General features: G+C 31.0%; 1 protein-coding gene across 1 annotated transcript; it reads left to right on the top strand.

Moving 5' to 3' along the window:
- The first annotated feature begins 2,434 nt into the window (after positions 1-2,434).
- Positions 2,435-17,188, top strand: LOC136971834 (uncharacterized). Its single transcript, XM_067266336.1, has 20 exons — positions 2,435-2,567; positions 9,947-10,056; positions 11,209-11,313; positions 11,393-11,456; positions 11,761-11,963; positions 12,038-12,185; positions 13,226-13,321; positions 13,556-13,637; positions 13,726-13,807; positions 13,883-13,993; positions 14,091-14,177; positions 14,247-14,359; positions 14,424-14,573; positions 14,648-14,708; positions 15,372-15,441; positions 15,511-15,615; positions 15,690-15,764; positions 16,589-16,665; positions 16,739-16,837; positions 16,912-17,188. The coding sequence occupies exons 1-20, from the start codon at positions 2,510-2,512 to the stop codon at positions 17,047-17,049; spliced, it is 2,034 nt and encodes a 677-aa protein (XP_067122437.1). The 5' UTR covers positions 2,435-2,509; the 3' UTR covers positions 17,050-17,188.
- The last annotated feature ends 2,791 nt before the right edge of the window (positions 17,189-19,979 follow it).

Below are 19,979 nucleotides of genomic sequence, written 5' to 3'. Positions count from 1 at the left end.
TGAAATTATTAATGTCTAAAGCTGGATGGATAAGACCGCCGTACATTAGTGGTTGCGCCTGACCACGCGGAGTTTATTCACATTAGTAACACCTAAATAGGTGTTTCTTCCGTGCATCACCCTCGGCAGTCCTTCACGTGTCGCGTTGTCGTATACATACAAAACAAATTAATGTGTAAAATTGCTCGAGGAAAATTGCTTATAATCACCTCAAACGTAAAAAAAAATTAAAATATATATGTACATAAACTATTTCATACGTCAGAAGTTGGTGTAATCTTCATAAACCTGCTTAGTGTCATTATGGCCTGGCTGTCAAGATAACAGAAATTTTCAAGATTCCAATGGATGCCGAGTAATTTCGATAATTCGCTGTCAATAGGATCTTCTCGACTGCGTGAAAAAATTTAATATAAATCTATTAATGTATGTTTTTTTTAAGTAAAGAGCGGATAAAATTCGTATATTTAAAGAGAAAGTAATTTAATAAATATTTATTTGATTAAAATTTAAATAAAGTTTATTGTGATCGTCTTTCAGTATATTGTCTACCGTAATCTACAGTTTAGAAAAGTTAGGGCTTTGTATACACGTATTTTTATTTTTTAAATTTTTTCTGTGATTTGTGTGTTTTGACAAATTTTCGTGTAATTTGTGAACTTGTGTTTTTCCCGCAATTTGCGTTTTTACGATTTTATTTTGTGATTTTTCTGTAATTTGCAACTTTTACGTAATTCTTACTTTTGTGTTTTTTAATGATTTTTCCATATGAGTTAAGAATAAATTACAGAAAAGGTAATCACCAATAATAATAAAACTAAAATAGTTCTTTGTATATAGTAGCATGTAAAAACTTACATGTTAGATAAATTGTATAAATAATAATTAAAATAAATTATTTAATAGAAAATTCTATATATTTTTTAAACAAAAATTTATTAAAACGCCATTACAGCCGAACAAAAATATAATTCTATCAAGAATAAAACATAAAACAAGTCTTCAATATTGAGAAAAATTTTGTTTTATATTTTTATAAAAGGTAGAGAAGAGACATTTTATAGAATTTTTCCGAAATTTTATTGATTTATTACGTTGTAAACAACATAATATAAATAAAAGGATATAAGCCAGTGGCTCGTTATCCTATGGGCAAAAAGGGTAATTGCCTGAAGACTCCACCAACAGGGACCCCAAACCAATCATGTATAAGAAAATATTCCTCCGAGGATACATCTCTGAAGTCAACACTGTACACGGGGCCCCTAACTTAAATTCTCCTGAGCCCCATGAAGCAATAACGCGCCGCTGATATAATCTATTGAATATGAAATTTTAGTAACTCTACACTAAGTATGAAGTAGGTAGTGCCAATGAACTACCTTGATGCACTACTTAATGGCCTTGAAGGACGGTGATTATATATTATTGTGGACTTGAAGTCCACAATAACGCATAACTAGCTAATAATCATACGTTATTTTGGTTTTACATGCCATATTTTTACTTTCTTGGCTGTTATATAACATAGAGAAAGTATGACGATCGGTCAAAAAATGACCCTCCCAAGACTTTTGCATTTTTGGACTCGAAGGACCTTGAAACCTCGAGGAATTCAAAAAAATTCGCGTTTTTTTTTCTGTATATGTGGGGAAGCACGACCCACTTTAAAGCTTAATAACTCCTGTGCCTTTAGTCGAAATTTTCTGAAATTTTGCAGAGAGGTTTGTGTATTAGGGGGAAATGTCACTAGAATTTTTCAGAAAAATCAGACAATTGGTTTGAGAGATATTAAGAGGATGGGGGCCATATCTCCCAAACGAATCTACACTTAAAGGTAATGGTATCAATTCTTAGGAATGAAAACAAATAAAGAATGCCGGGAAAGTCCAGCAACAAAGTTAACAGATTTTTAAAAACGATGCCGGATGATAATCTCTGTAATGGCTTTTTCAGGCCCCGCCTCATGTATGCGGGGGCCTCAAAAGCATTTCTTACAAGTTATCATTCTGTTGTATCTTTGTATACTAAAAAGAAATCTTGTTTTTTGTTATATTTTAAACTAAGTTTTGTGTTTTTATGAGGACCCGGAAAGAGCTATCTTTAAATTTTAAGAGGCCCTAGCTTTATAAAATTAGATCAAAATATTGCTTCGAATTAAAATGAACTATTTTGATAAATTAAAGATTTGTTTTTACAAGGCGTTATTAATAATAGATAAATGATATATGATATATGGAAAAAAAAGTCTTCAGAAACATAATGTAAATAAATAAATGATCTATAATTAATTATATAATGGAATAAATAATTATTTAAAGTTATAAAAATAACTTTTAAAGCTGGGTTGAAGTGGAAAAAATTCAAAAGTTACGGAAACTCTGATTGGCTGATGACTATTGTTTTCTCATACAAGACTCGTTTTTGAAACACGTATGACGTTAACGCTACGTCATATGGTGACATATTGCAGTGAAACTAGTTTATTATACTTCACTTAACTGCAAGGATGAATATTAAGAAGATAAAATTCGATTTCAGTTTTATTTTATTAATTTCTTTATGCAGTAAGTTCTTGTTTTTTTTAATTTTAATTACATCCAACTAAAGTTAATTTAATTTATTTATAATTTAATTATCAATACCTTTAACTTTTTTATGTTTTATGGCACAATCTTCTTGAGTGTATAATAATAACATGTAATGGCTTCGTTCTTAATGCCTTACTATAAATAATAAGGCACAACTCAATAATTAATTACAATCAAATATTCAATTCTTAAGCCACTTAGCATATATATATATTTATATTGTAATTAATAAAACTAATTTATTTTATTGATAAACATAACTTAATGTCCTGTTAGGATATTTTTACAGCACAAGTCAAAGTAAATATTATTTAATTTTTTATTAACAGAAACTTTGTCCAGATAATGAAAATATTATTTGGTCAAGGTTCGATTTCCAAATTGTTTACACAAGATGAAATCTGTACTCTGGAATGTATTAGTAAATTGCTAGATAATATACACTAAACCGTCTACAATTATACTGTTTCTATACGGTTTACCATAAGCAAAACGGAGAGTATAACTGATAAAACTGCTTCCAGCTTAACCAGTTATAATGTTTGTATAGCTCGCTCTACACGTTATATAACTGGTAAACTGTATAAAAGATTATACTGGAACATTTTACAATTATACAGTTTCTATACAGTTTACTCTGTGAAAAAACATACCACAGTATAACTAATAAACTTCATCCAATTTAATCCAATAAACTGTGGAGGTGATAGAGGGCTAGGGCCCCTTCTTTGTAAATAAATGAATTAAGAAAAAGTCTAGTAAATACAAGAAAAGGATTTGAACGTGACAAATGCAGTTATACACATGTATATACTCGTACAATATCTTCATCCACGGTAGTGTACAGTACATTTGCAGTTTTAATTCGGCCCCCCAATATCGGTATAGGTTTAAACTTTATAATAATTATGTATCGGTATAGGTTTATTACCTTCTGCATAACATAGGAGTAAACTGTATACGCCTAAGCTACTTCCAATTTATTTTGCATACAGTTTAAGTTACTATACGTTTTGCAAAGGGCGTGTATAATTTCTAAACTGTATATAGGTTAAACTGAAAATATTATTTATTACTTTTTATTAATATACATTCCATAAAGACTAAGCAGATAAACTTCATTCTTAGTAGAACAATGGATTTGAACTAATGTCGTTTTAAAATAATAAATTTATTTACAAGAGTAGGTTTTTAAGAAGACCAGGCCCTATCGTGGAAGGTCGAAAGGCTATTAGCTCGGGCCTCAAAAAAGGCACAAGTAAATAGTTAAGTGACAAAGACCTATCAAGAGGGGTCAGCTAGGTTTCACATTTACAGGGCCTCAAAAAGGGGTCCTCGAGGAAACAGTTAAGTGGCCCTAACCTCCGAGAGTCCTCTTACAAGGTGTAAACATTTAAAAATGCAGAAAGCATACGTTTCCTAGTCGAAAAATGCACTCGAATCCTCCCGTCATTTTATACGTCATTTAAAACGTAACAGTTACGCATTTATAGAAATATTTATCCGTATAATTAATTAATTACATCTCAGAAAGTATCCCAGACGGAGCTGGTGGAAAAATATTTTTGCGAAAATACATAGAGAACTTTGATAATTGGCCATTATTTTTCCGGTAGTTAATAAAATTTTCCAATAATAATAATAATAATAAAATCTAGTAACATAAGCGTTTTAAATGGCACGCTATTTAAGTATCATAAAATTCGATGGGTTAAAAGATCATTAAATTTGTACGCTTAGTTTAAATTGAGATGAAGTAAACTTACTTCAAGACTATGGTTAATGTACGTAATGCAGTATTTAATACATTAAATAATGAATTATAAAGATGTTAAGCGGGCAATTAACGTTTCCGAATAAATTTTATAATGTTCGAAGCTTCTCTTCCTCGCGTGTATACGTTACAATACACAATATAATTAGACTATATATAACGATTATGCAGTGGAAATTTGATTCTATGTCGCGAAGCGTGGCCCAAGCTTTAACTGATATGCAGCGATTTAAACTGCAAATTGTTGTGATTTCTGCATTTTACTCTTTTTCGACGACTTTCTTTTAAAAGTTCGTACATAGTAAAGTAATTGATAAAAAAGTTATTTAGTTTTTACAAAGGTAAACTATCACCCTATTTAGAGAATATTTACATATATAAATCCTCACCAAGATTTATCAGTTAAATTTTTAGTTTTATATCAATAAAAATGCTTAAAATATTCAAATTAGATAACTTCTCATCATAATAAAATTTAGTTAAAAATATTTCTCAACAGTTTAATATTAAATAGATTGAGGTCAATTATCTTTCTTATGCAATTATTGGTAAGAGTTACCTGTTGTCTCTTAAGGATATTAATAAATCCTGACCCAGATAATCACAAAGCATTAATTGGTTTACCAGGTTTAAAAAACTTTAACTAGAAAGACATTAAAAAATAAATAACAATATATTTATAATTACAAATATTCAGATTTCTATAACTTAAACTAATTTTAATTAGGATAACTCAGATTATATAACTCTAATCATAATGCAGATAACTCAGATTCTATAACTCTAATTAAGATAACTCAGATTATATAACTCTAATTAAGATAACTCAGATTATATAACTCTAATCATAATGCAGATAACTCAGATTCTATAACTCTAATTAAGATAACTCAGATTATATAACTCTAATTAAGATAACTCAGATTATATAACTCTAATCATAATGCAGATAACTCAGATTCTATAACTCTAATTAAGATAACTCAGATTATATAACTCTAATTAAGATAACTCAGATTATATAACTCTAATCATAATGCAGATAACTCAGATTCTATAACTCTAACTCTAATTAAGATAACTCAGATTACATAACTCTAATCATAATGAAGATAACTCAGATTCTATAACTCTAATCCTAATTAAGATAATTTACCGATTTTTTTTAAAAATTTGAAACTAATAACAACAACAAATTTTAATATTTATATTTATAAATATTTACTACATTTAAATTTTGTATAAACATTTATTTAATGAAAACAATTTCAATTTTTTAATCATTTAAATTCATTCATAATTAAAATTAGGTAAATGTAAGATTTATCTTTATTAAAAATCAATTAATTAGGTAAATAAATTTAAATTATTTTAATTAAATAAATATTTATACAAAATCTGATATGTGAAATCTCATTTAAATTGTTTATAAATATTAAATTTTTAATTGTAATTAGTTTAAATTTTCTGTAATAAATTCCTCATAAATTTTCTTACTTTAAGATTTCTGCAAAAAAATTACAACTAAATTACAATTAAAAAGTTAATATTTATAAATATTTTAAACAACATTTAATATCTTTGTATTAAAAAAATTATTTAACAATAGGACAGTCGAACCCCTATTAACGACCAACTGTGAATAGCGGCCATTTTTTACAGGAAGTTTCTTTTTGAAATGCACACAAAGTAACCTCTGAACAACGACCAGATTTTGACATTCCCGTCAGTGGCCGTTGTTAACAGGTTTAATTTAAAGACAATTAGTCTAAACATACAGTAAAACCTGTCCAAAACGGAACCCGAGTACAACGGAAACCTGCCTAAACTGAAAAATATCTTTAAGAACAAGTGATTTCCTGCACAAAACGGAAATATGCAGCCGGACAAAATATTTAGTGCCGCGTGATTCCGTTTTACACAGGTTTTAATGTATAAATAAATTGAAATTACTAAAATTATATAATTATTTACACAATTTATTTATACAGTAAAACCTGTGTAAAACGGTACCTCACGGCATCGAATGTTTTTTCCGACTTGGTGGGTTTCCGTTTTTCACAGGTTTCTTTGTTAATTAACATAGAAAAATCACACCGTTCCGAAGATTTTTTTCCGTTTAGGCAGGTTTCCGTTGTACTCGAGTTCCGTTTTAAACAGGTTTTACTGTATTTTTAGACTATTTCGCGATAAAACTCGAAATTAAGTAAATTCATTTCAAAGATTTTTGCAAGATTGGAAACAGTTACAATTACAATTTATTTTTATAACAAACTGCTTAAAATCTTGAATAATAATAATTTAAAATAGAAAAAAAAAAGAATAAAATAATAATAATAATTTAGGAAAATAATTGCAAGTAGTGAAATCATATAGAAATTATTTCTGAAATGCCCATTCATTTCTACACAAATTTTTGGAAAAAACTTCTTATAAAATAAAGTAAAAAAAAAAAAGGTAAGAAATTGAAGTCATAACTTCAGTCGCTTAATCTTATTGAAAATTCAACAATTTGAATTTTAAAATTTCCTTTCAGAAAAATTTAAAATTCAAATTAGCCCTGTTAAAGTTGTTTCTCTCCAAATATTACTTCATATCGGATCATTTTGTAAGTTCATAAATTAAATTTTTTTATGTATCGACGAACAGACACACATACGGACCACTCGGAATTATTTACTAAATTATAATCCCGTGACTTAAATGCCCAGACGTTCCTATAAAGTATCTAGAGTAAAAAAAATAAAAAAAGAGAGAGGAGGAAACTCAAATATCAGCCAAAAAATAATAATTTCCACCCCTTTTATAAGGAACATTAATTATGAAAAATTCCATGTCTAAATTTGATTTTAGAAAATATATTTTTGGGGAAAAAAAGAATTAATTTTTTAAATGAAAATTTTTTAAATTTAGAAAGTTGACTACAAATTTAATTAATTTTAAATTAATTAAATTTAAGTCATCCTCTCCTCCTCTCTCCCTCTCTTTCTCTTTCTCTCAACTTTGTATTGTCAGATTGATAAATTATTTTAATTATAAGAATGGATTTTATATATAAATATATACATTTTTTAAAAAAAAATTATTTATTTCTATAAATAAAATAAAGTAAAATTTAATAAAAATATAATTTCATTTAGCTAATTTGCACCTAAATCCAGAGGTTTTGTATTGAAGAAGTGTGGATTCTAATTACAAATACAATCGAATCTCTGAACAACGACCACTGATGGGAATGACGGCAGCCTACCGCTCTGGGGGACCCGGGATCGATCCGAACGGGTCAAATAATCCCCAGGAATTTTTCGGGGGTGGTCCGTTCGGATATGTCGGGCCCCGTCTCTCACCACCCGGTCGTCCCATTGTGAGCCTGGCTGAACTCATAATGAGCCTTCTAAAAGAGTCCCTCTTAGTGCCCACAGGGCGGAAAGAGTTAAAAAAAACCACTGATGGGAACATTAAAAAATGGCCGTTGTTTGGAGGTTATTTTGTATGCATTTCAAACAGAAACTTCCTGGAAAATGGCCGTTATTCAGAAGTTATTCTGTATGCATTTAAAAAAGAAACTTCCTGGGAAAATGGCCATTGTTCAGAGGTGGCCGTTATCGAAAGTACACTTTGAGAGTTTTTTTAGTAAATTTATTTATACTTTTAAGTAAAATATAAAGGATTGCAGCCTCAATTTATTAATTCACTTCAGAATTTCGGTCTACATGGCTGAATCATTCATTTTAATTATAAAAAATGTATATTTTGCGTGTATTGTTTGAGAATTTATTAGTGAATTTATTAAATTTTTAAATAAAAATAATAAAATTTTAATTATAAGACTGAAATAAGAGTTTTAATTTAATAATTCACCCCGTAAATCCGGACGTTTACGCGGATCAGGCCTGGATTAAAGGACAACCTGCACGTGCACTGGAACATCCACAAAATAGCAGGCCCTTAAAAAGGGGGAAAGAAAAAAGACGTATATTCATTTTATTTTTAAAATTCAGTCGTGGGGGAGGAAGTGGGGAAAAGGGTATATTTTAAATCTCGTGCACGGGGGCATTCTTACTCTTAATACTGCTCTGACGTTGATGAATCATTAATTTTAATTATAAAAAAATGTAATTTACACAATTTTTTAGTAAAATTTATTATTTTGTAAATAAAAAAAGTAAAATTTTAATTAAAAACCAGGGAAAAAAACCAAAATGGATTCAATAATTGCCACCAAAATCTAGAGGCGCGCATTGATAAATCATTGATTCTAATTATAGAAATAATAAAAAAAATTAACAATAGTTAATGCATCAAATAAATTATTAATAGAAAATATTTTAAATAAATGAGTTAATTTACTATTTTATCTAATTAAAAAAAATTAATTTCATAACGAAAATGAAATCATTTTGTAATTAAAAAAAAACACTTAAAATTCAAACCACGACTTATAAATTAATAAAACAATTTTAATTAAAATATTTTTAACGTTTAGATTATTAAAATTTAAGCTTAAAAGATTTGAAGTTTTTTTATTTTTATTTTAAATATTTTTTTAAAAATTAAATAACTGCTCTACGCTCGCTAATCTAATCAGTTTTAAAGGATAATGAATAAGTAATAAAGTTTAACCATGGCGTGCTTCGGTCTACAGCTTAAATTTTAAGTATTCAGCAAGAAAAGACCGGGAAGAAAATTCTAGAAATTTCCTTTTACAACTTCTAGTGCATTTTCGATATTCAATTTGTTCCACATAAAACTTACACCTGAAGCCCGCAAGCAGTTATGAGGCCATATAATAACTTTAGCTACTGGCAGAAACTACCTGTATTTATTCTGCACTCCATCATGCGCGTGTGTCAAAAAATATATTTCCTCCACGTCACATAACCGAACAACAAAAGAAGAAATAAAGTGATTTTAGAACGGATAATAAAATTAACCAATAAAAAAAACATTACAGATAATCATTTAAAAATTGTAACAATTTCCTGCAACTGTCACTTTCATAAGCTAGCATTGCTGCTACATCTAAGCGATGTTTTAAATAAAAATCGTGCGACATAGTTTTTTCCGCCATGGGGGCCCTTTCTCAGCCGTTACGTGTTTGGTCAGGCCCACGACAAAGGGTGAGAAATGGGCCTTCGTGTATCCGGATCAAATCACCTGTAAGAATTTCTGATCGGTTTGATGGAATGAGGCGACGCAAAATACGGGATCTGTCAAGAAGATTGGCCTTTCTATGGGAAATTCGCCCCTGTGTACGTGAAAAATCCCGGAAAACTTCACGGGGCCAACCTGTTAATGGCACTTAAAGAGCACTAAAGGGCTCTTAGTGGTGTTCGATGGCACTAAAAGAGCACTAAAGGAGTATTAGTGGGGCTTAGTGGCACTTAAAGGGGAACAACCGGGATTTAAAAATGGGTACAGGAAGAGGATCAAGCGCTGGTAAAGTGGAAGAAGTCGAAAATGGAAAACAAAAATCTTTTCCAACTTGTTGCATGAATCGAGTTTATATTTATATGTTTTTTGAATGATTTATTTTTTCATAACTGATAAATAAATTTTTAATTTTTCGTTTTACTTGTAGTCCCGTTCGAGGAATTCTGCTGTCTGGCTGTTGTTTTAGAATTTAATGAATTCCCCTCTGTAAGTCGGCAGAAAAGACATACCGAAGATGGAGGATGTCAAATTCAAAATGTAAAATAACTTAATTAAGATGCACAAACTGAATTCAACTTAATTAAATGTAAAATCTAAGTAGTTTTCGTCCATTTTAGTGTAATTATTTTTAATATTTAGACAAGGAAAATATAATTAAAGCTATAAAATTTTTAGTTTTATAAATTATTAAGTAAAACTTAAAATTAATTTATAATTTAAATTATATATTTTTCCCTCGTAAAATTTTATGCAATAAGTTTTGAATATCTTATTTCTACTCTCGCCCCCAGATGGCACCATCATTCATTGAATGCCATATTGATTTTTGAGTAGTAGTAGTAGTAGTAGTAGTATATAAGATTTTTTATTGCTAAAGTAAAAAATAACGTATTATATCTTTATATTAATTTATTTATAGCTATAAATACAGTTGACGCTCCATTTTACAGACCTTGATATAACGTATTTTAAAAAACTCCTAGTTCGGAAGATCCGTCAGAGTGTTTAACGTCGAGTTAATTGAGAGTCACGTAATATATAACATGGTGTAATAATATAATATTTGAGATTATAAAACTGCAGCCTTTAGTACAAAGATTTTCCTACATACGGTGCAACTGTGCAAGTTGGGTTGTTGCTGTTTTTGTTTCTCTCGTATTTATCAATTGTTTGTGACACTTATCTCACACATCTTACACAAATCACGGTATCTTCAGTTAGAATAGATTATCAGACTACTCTATTAGTTCGTTATATCGCGGGTCAACCCGCTGAAATTAGAATTTCGGGCATTATGGCGTTTACACACCGTAGGCCTTTGAAAAAACATAGGACACAGTCTCAGTTCACTGTTTGTTAGTATTTAGATGAATGAAATGTGGCTTAGTTCAGGACACATGACTTATGAAAAAAATTTGTTTCCATAAGATACTATACGCATATGCGTGTTTAGTTTCATGAAATACGTAAGAACACGAGCATGTTGAGTATATCAAGTAGCATGCGTTAATACCAAATAACATATTTCAGGTGTATTTAGCTCTCCTCCCTGTGGGCACTAAGCTGTTATATATATTTTATAATTATTTTGATGTTGGATTAGTGAATAAACATAAAATAATCATAGTAAATTTGTATTATAAATTCAATCATTATTGTTTACTACGCTACAATATGTGTGCTTAACAGTCTTTTATAGCAGTAAATACTACTGAAAGACTTCAACAATTGAGAGAGAAAATGAAAGAAAATAATTATTCTGCTTATATTATACCTACAGATGATGAACATCAGGTATAATTTAATTATTACAGTATATATTACACACCCACAAATTAATTTAACGAATATACAAATTATTGTGTATTTTTAGAGTGAATACGTAGCCGAGTATGACAAGAGAAGAGCTTATATATCAGGATTTAGTGGATCAGCAGGTAGAATATCGCACTGTATAAAGTAAAAACCTGTCCGAAACGGAACTTGAATAAAACGGAAATCTATTCCTACAATTCCTATTTACGCAGGTTTTCTTGTATTACTTTTAAGAGGTTGTATTTAACTATTGAATTTTTAAGTAGAATTATTATAGGGCTGCAATTTTCAAATTGCAAACCTATACATTCTCACTGTCTGTGTGTATGTCTGTCCTTCGTTAATCTCGAGATCGGAATTGTGACCATGTTATAATATGTATATAATTACTCACTATCTGTTGTTTAATAATGAAATTCTTTGAAGGGACAGCAGTTGTACTGTTAAACAAAGCCGCACTGTGGACAGACTCACGTTACTTTCTCCAAGCAGAAGACGAATTGGATTGTAATTGGATATTAATGAAACAATACGAAGAAAATTACCCAGAAATTTACGAATGGTTAACTGAAAATTTATCGAACGGATCGGTCGTTGGTGCTGATCCTAGACTCATTAAACAAAATACTGTAAATTTATTTGCTATAATTAGAATTAATCTTGTATTATATTAATTGATTTAATTAGTTTATCATTTTAACAGTGGATTGATTTGGATAAGAAGCTGTCTAATTCGGGTATAATTCTGAAAGGAGAGAATAAAAATCTGATTGACGAAATTTGGACTGAGAGTAATGGCCGACCCCATCAACCAAGTGGAAGAATATTTATTCATCAATTAATATATGCAGGTAACATTCTAGTAAATTAATAAATAGAAAATTAAACGAAAAAAATAGAAACTTCACTCTATTTTCGATATTCGAGAGCTATGAAATTTAATGAGATTCCAAGTTATACAACAAGTAAGAACATCAGATGCTAGTCTATGTTATATATGGTGGTTGGAAAGTAACTAGACATCAAGAAATTTGCTATAATTTTTATAATGATAAAGCATTCGTAATAAAATTTATGCGTGCGTGTACATCAATCAATGGAATTTATAATTCCTGTATCGTTATTGTGAACAGTGACACCAGCAGTGGCAAAAATGACGACCGACCGATTTTGTCCGTTCGGGAGCGAGCTCAGATTGCTGCACGCTGTGAGGTGTGGAAATCGGTGGTTGCTACGCAGAAATAGTAGAGAATGTTGAAGAGACGTCGTGCCATAATCTACCGGAAGCAATCAATAATTGTCATTTGAAGCTAAAATGACCACATGTTCTGTTGTGACATACAAAGGTAGCAGTCCTTTCACATCACGGTCTGAGGAAAATGTGTCGTTGGTAGACGGAACCAGTGATACATTGAATTTTAAATACGCATCTGTATTTCTATTTAATATTGTACATGTCAAATAATTTTAATTACATTTTTATTAAAAACATTAAAATTATAGCGATTTATTAATGACTAGTTACTTTCCATCCGTCTAGAAAAACATTTAAATGTGTGACGTGAACCTCCGTTACCATTGGATACCAAAATTTAGGTTTATGTTTAGGCTAAATTTCCAAATCCTACCACAGGGAGGTCAAAAAACCATTTACTCCATCAAATTTCATTATTGAAAAATATAATACAATTTTTGACGCTTCTCTTAGAATACTGGGGGCCTCAGAAAGAGTGATTTAAGCCTCTGTCGACCTCTAAGAGGGCCTATTAAAAGTAAAATATCGCAATAATAATTTAGACGCCCGTACAATATTAAATATATTCTGTTTACTCACACTTGAAGAATCAACGAACGTGTATTTTTATTTTTATTTTATTTTATTATGAAACAGGAAAGACGTGGGAAGAAAAAATAAATGAACTCAGAAAAGAAATAAGAGCTAACGAGGCAGACTGCATCATTGTTACAGCCTTAGACGAAATAGCCTGTAAGTAATCAACAGTTTAAAATCGATCCCTCTGCATCCTCTCTTACACGAAGTGTAATTAATTACACAATCCCCATTAATGCCACAACGTAAAAGTAACTTCACTGCACTACAATTACGCCATTTTACAAGCGTGTGATGAAACGTTTAATGCTAACAAAATGAAATTTTTCGTAATTATAATTATCAAATAATTAATAATTAATTCTCAATTATACGAGCATTAAATTTCAGGGTTATTTAATCTAAGAGGTTCCGACGTACCTTACAATCCCGTTTTTAAATCGTTTGCATTCGTAAGTCAAACGCAAATAAGGTAATTTTGAATTTAAATTATCGAAATAATTAAAAATATTCGCGTAAATAATTAATATTCTTTAATGAATTTTAATTAATTCTTGTAGTATTTACGTGGATGTGGATAAAGTAACTAATGAAGTCGAGCAACATTTATCAACCCCTTCTAATGAAACTTATTTAGTGAATGTAAATTAATGTGTTTTTTTAAGTTTATAAAAAAACAAACCACCTTGATTTTAATTAACTTTTTCTTAATTTCAGTTAAAAAATTACACGAGCATTTATACGGATATCGAAAATTTACTTGATGACTTAGGAAAAGTATTAATTACATCCCATTCAAGTTACGCTGTATACAATCTAATTCCAAAAGTATTCTTCCTTATTTAAAAAAGAAATCGAATCCAATTAAATCTAATTTAATGAAGATGTTTAATTATGATAATGATAAAGTGCTTCTTTCTAACAGGAGAAAAGGATCATCAAAACATCACCCGTAATGTTAATGAAAGCCGTGAAAAATCCGATAGAAATCGAGGGAATGAAAAATGCCCACGTAAGTAAATGTGTTATAAATTACAAACTGTATTAATATACAATTTATATACAGATATTTAATTAACAGATGAAAGATTCCATTGCAATCATCGATTTCATTGCCCTCCTGGAGGAAGAAGTAAAACATGGAAAACACTGGGACGAAATCAAAGCCATGGAAATAATCAGCCAATACAGAAGGTGCACCATGATTAAATTATTAATTTTTTACTTTATAATTCATAAAATTTTCATTTTTAATTAGAGAACAAGAACTGAATATGGGGGATAGTTTTGAAAGCATTTCTGCTTCGGGTTCCAATGGTGCCATAGTTCATTACACCTCTCGACCTGAAACTAATAAAACAATCGACACGGATAACTTGTTTCTATTGGATACGGGGGGCCAATATTTGTAAGTTTATAGTCTCAAAATTAAACTAAAATCGAATTTCATTTATAAAATACCCATACAGATCTTCATTTCAGAGATGGAACTACTGATACAACTCGAACATTTCACTTTGGAAATGCTACAGATTTCGAAAGGGTATTTTAATGCAGTGTAACTAATTTAAATAATAGAAACAACAAAGTAACATCGTTACACACGTAGAAGAAACACTAAATTAGAAAATACAAGTGTAAATTTTTCGTCCTTCTTCGCACACCTTCGAGATCCAACAATGGTCTAACGAGAACTTCGGAGGAGGCGACGTTTTTATTGAAGCTCGATGTGCAAAATAATATTAAAACCTTGCCTTCTCCTGCTGATCTCCCGAAATTTATGGGAAAATCAGCAGGATGGAGGGAAATTTAGGGAAAAAATGTAAAGTCTGTCTATTGGTTAGTGGAGTTTCAGCGACGAGTAGGCGATTCCAAAAGTCACATGATTCGTGTCTTCTCGCGCCATGTATCATGTGTCGCGAGTCTTGGAACACATGAAATTTGTGTTTCTTTGTATTGTCAAAAGAATAATATATTTTTATATGCATTGTACCTGCACCAAGGCTATTTAAGGGAATTTATTACAATTTTTAGTGGAAATATTGTTAGTCTCAGGGGAATCAGGTCTGTTTAAGAGATTTTCACGACAGGAGATTCGTAATCCTGCATTTTTAGTGTTTCTTCTACGTGTGTTAAATGTTTTCCTGATATTCTATTTATATTTTCAACAATATAACATTTAAATCAACATAATCTGTAATTTCAGGAAGCATACACAAGAGTCCTTATGGGTGCAATTGATTTGGCATCAGCAATTTTTCCGAAAGGAACAAGAGGTAAATTTTCGTTAAACATTTAAATAATCTAAAAATTTTATAAATTTTTTTGGAATTTTATAATTCTAGATATCGATGTCGATATATTTGCAAGAAGACACTTGTATCAAATAGGTCTGAATTACAAACATGGAACGGGACACGGGATTGGTTTATTCCTTAACGTACACGAAGGTTGAAGCACACTTTTCATTTTAAATAAAACACTAAGTTATTTCATAATGTGTATGTAAGATTTACAATTACAGGTCCTACGCTTATACGACAACCGAAGTTACAAGCAAGAGTTTCCGAAATGAAACCCGGAATGTTTTTATCGGATGGTTAGTACCGTATAAAAATACACGGCAGCCCCAAAAGTCCGTTAAGTATTGTAAATACCAGGACCGGATTTACATAGGGACATTTGGGGCCGGTGCCCAGAGCCATCACAAAATAGGGGCCCCACAAAACTATGGGGGCCCCTATTTTTGTGATGATTTTTTTTTTCCTATTACTGCGACAGCTTAGTGTGGCCTAATCATGAGGGCCACAGGCAAAGAAAACCAAACCCGGTAAAAACCTATGAAACATCGAAAAATTTTACATAGGTATTTTTCAATTAACTTAAAATAATTAGTTTTACACAATAAAATATATGTATGTTTACATAACCTTATTTTTAAATGAAATTTACAACTTCCTAGTTGAAATCTAGTTGAAAGTACAGTATTTTGTGTAAATTTTCTAAATCATCAAATTTGCCTACTCTTAAAGGGGGGTCCCACCGAATTTGTGCCCAGGGCCCCTGGATTGGTAAATCCGGCCCTGGTAAATACATTAGACTTTGTAAAACGAGATCTTTCTTGTTTAATTTGGCACACTTTCACAGATTGCCAAGTCGCTTGCAAAGTGCCGGCACGTTCAGAGTGATTCAAAAGTCTTCGCACAGAGGCAGAGTTCATCTTATTATACAATGAGTGTCATTTCATGTCACTCACTGCATAATAATAAATGAGATAATAATAAAGATAATAATAATAAAGGGTCATTCGTGGCGTCACGAGTAGCCCCTTCGAGTGATCTGTGTTTTGTGTGCAGACTTTTAATGCCTCCCTGCATATCCATCTTCATATTTTTCATGGAACTATTTATTTACCTCCCTTAGAACCTGGTTATTATGAAAAAGACAAGTTTGGTATTCGATTAGAAACTGTTATAATGGTAACAGAAGCAAATCTTCCAGTAAGTACTGTACATTAGTGAGCATTATTAAATTTATATTTAATATTTTAAAATTACTTTAATAATTTTTCAGTATAGATTCGATAATATCACGTTCTATAAATTTGAACCGGTTGCACTGGTTCCTTTCGAGCCTAATTTGATCAAGTATCAGTTACTTGACAGATCTCAGGTAATGATTTTTTAAAATTATTTTAATTTCTTCTTAATTTTTTAAAAAATTAAAACAATTAAATTAATTTTCAGATAAATTGGTTAAATTCTTACAATTTGAAAATTCGTAAAATAATTGGCAAAGAACTGCTCAAACAGAACAGAACAAAAGCGTACGATTGGATGATGTCCAGAACTGATCACATTCGACCTGTACTTTGTGATATGTAAAGGATAATGATTTCATGAAACGGCTGAAGTGTTCTGGGGGATCCGGGTTCGAGTTCCTGGCAGGAACCTCAAATTTTTCGTGGTAGTCTTTCCCGAATATGTTGTGCCCCGAACGTCCCCATTGTCAGCCCAGCCAAACCCAGTGGCGTGTTACAGCTTTATGGGACGCAGGCCATGTTGAATTCGGGGCCCATGTACAGTGTTGACTTCAGATATTTTTCTTCAGAAAATATTATATTTTTTATAAAATATTCGTTTGGCGTCCCCTGTTAGGCAATGGCCTCTTTTGCCCGTAGGATAACGCGCCACTGGCCAAACCTACAATGGACGGGCGAGCAACACCAAGAATTTTTCGTGGCAATCTCTCCGGATACACGTGGGCCTGGCCGAACCCACGACGTATTATTTGTAATATTCCATATATAAAAATGCACAATTATTATTAAATGTGGCATTGGCGATTTGCATGCCATTATATGCATAAGGGTATCTTTAGTGGAACACTAACCCCTTGGTGTATAGGGGGTAGTTTTGATAGGTCACTGCCATAACTCAGAAACGCATAAAAGTAAGCCTCAGTACTTCAGACTGGTGTATTTGTAAAAAGTTTTGTATTAATAATAATACAATAAATTATATTATTTACGTTAACTGGAATTATTTTTTATATTTATCTGTTAATTTCAAGGATATTAAATTATTTCAAAATATTCGATTTTAGATTATATTAAATAGAATTTTGGGTTAATGTTACCCTAGGTATAGAAAATGGCGGCTCGTCTCTGATTCCAGCAAGGAAACAGTGGGGACGCACGTTCTAACCTAACCTAACCTATTCTAATAAATTACCCCTATGGTAATAATTTGTTTGCTAATAATTATGGTAATTTATTAGAATAGGTTAGGTTAGGTTAGAACGTGCGTCCCCACTGTTTCCTTGCTGGAATCAGAGACGAGCCGCCATTTTCTATACCTAGGGTAACATTAACCGAATTTTGGTCTTCTGCAATATTAGATCAAGAACAAAACAAATTGAAATTAACTTATAGAAAGAAACTTAAGCAGATGTTAAAATTTTAAGTAATAAGCGTAAACGTAGCATTTATTTATTTAAAATTACATAAAAGTGTCTTAAACTTTCAAAGTATATAACTTAATAAAACACTTCAAACTTTTTACTAAAAATACCTTTTTTTTATGTGAAAAAAGACCATTAAAAGCATTTTTGCGTGGCTTTCTTTAGCCTCTTATAACTAAAAATAATAATAATAATTTTTTTTTTCCCGAACAGAATAACAAATACTAAAATATTAAAAACTATTTTATAATTTACTATGTCAAATGGAAAGCTTTATATTTGTGAAACGTGAGTTAATAAACTGATAAAACGTGGGTGAAACTTGAGTAAATGGATTAATTACCATTTTATTTACTTACATTTTCACATTTTATCGCACTTTAAATGATTACGCTGTTTTTGCAAATAATTTCATTATTATTGCGTGATAAACAAAATTTTATAGAGATGATGCGTTAGTTAATAACGTGAGAGATGATAATCTTGAATAAAATTTTTATAGGGATAATAACGTGAATAAAAATAGCATGAATACTCCACATTATTATTTCTATAAAAGTTTTTATTTATTTGTTCATTTTTCGCATAATGTCGTATGTTAAATTACTCACGTTTTATCAGCCCATTTACTCACATTTCACTCACACGTTTTATCAGCCCATTTACTCACATTTCACTCACACGTTTTATCAGCCCATTTACTCACATTTCACTCACACGTTTTATCAGCCCATTTACTCACATTTCACTCACACGTTTTATCAGCCCATTTACTCACATTTCACTCACACGTTTTATCAGCCCATTTACTCACATTTCACTCACACGTTTTATCAGCCCATTTACTCACATTTCACTCACACGTTTTATCAGCCCATTTACTCACATTTACTCACACGTTTTATCAGCCCATTTACTCACATTTACTCACACGTTTTATCAGCCCATTTACTCACATTTACTCACACGTTTTATCAGCCCATTTACTCACATTTCACTCACACGTTTTATCAGCCCATTTACTCACATTTACTCACACGTTTTATCAGCCCATTTACTCACATTTCACTCACACGTTTTATCAGCCCATTTACTCACATTTCACTCACACGTTTTATCAGCCCATTTACTCACATTTCACTCACACGTTTTATCAGCCCATTTACTCACATTTCACTCACACGTTTTATCAGCCCATTTACTCACATTTCACTCACACGTTTTATCAGCCCATTTACTCACATTTACTCACACGTTTTATCAGCCCATTTACTCACATTTCACTCACACGTTTTATCAGCCCATTTACTCACATTTTACTCACACGTTTTATCAGCCCATTTACTCACATTTACTCACACGTTTTATCAGCCCATTTACTCACATTTTACTCACACGTTTTATCAGCCCATTTACTCACATTTACTCACACGTTTATCAGCCCATTTACTCACATTTCACTCACACGTTTTATCAGCCCATTTACTCACATTTCACTCACACGTTTTATCAGCCCATTTACTCACATTTCACTCACACGTTTTATCAGCCCATTTACTCACATTTCACTCACACGTTTTATCAGCCCATTTACTCACATTTCACTCACACGTTTTATCAGCCCATTTACTCACATTTCACTCACACGTTTTATCAGCCCATTTACTCACATTTACTCACACGTTTTATCAGCCCATTTACTCACATTTCACTCACACGTTTTATCAGCCCATTTACTCACATTTCACTCACACGTTTTATCAGCCCATTTACTCACATTTACTCACACGTTTTATCAGCCCATTTACTCACATTTCACTCACACGTTTTATCAGCCCATTTACTCACATTT

This window comes from Centruroides vittatus, unplaced genomic scaffold (assembly GCF_030686945.1).
Source record: "Centruroides vittatus isolate TY-2023 unplaced genomic scaffold, ASM3068694v2 contig_2726, whole genome shotgun sequence".
Classification (NCBI taxonomy): Eukaryota; Metazoa; Arthropoda; class Arachnida; order Scorpiones; family Buthidae; genus Centruroides; species Centruroides vittatus.
The sequence above is the reverse complement of the archived record's forward strand: the minus strand, read 5'-3'. Positions and strand labels throughout refer to the sequence as shown.

What these genes read in the sequence shown, in the direction of transcription:
- LOC136971834 (XM_067266336.1), top strand. Translation starts at nt 2,510, where the DNA reads ATGAATATTAAGAAGATAAAATTCGATTTCAGTTTTATTTTATTAATT. An exon ending in ATTCCTTAACGTACACGAAG is followed by an intron (nt 15,616 to 15,689) that starts GTTGAAGCACAC and finishes TTACAATTACAG; the next exon opens with GTCCTACGCTTATACGACAA. An exon ending in CGGAATGTTTTTATCGGATG is followed by an intron (nt 15,765 to 16,588) that starts GTTAGTACCGTA and finishes TACCTCCCTTAG; the next exon opens with AACCTGGTTATTATGAAAAA.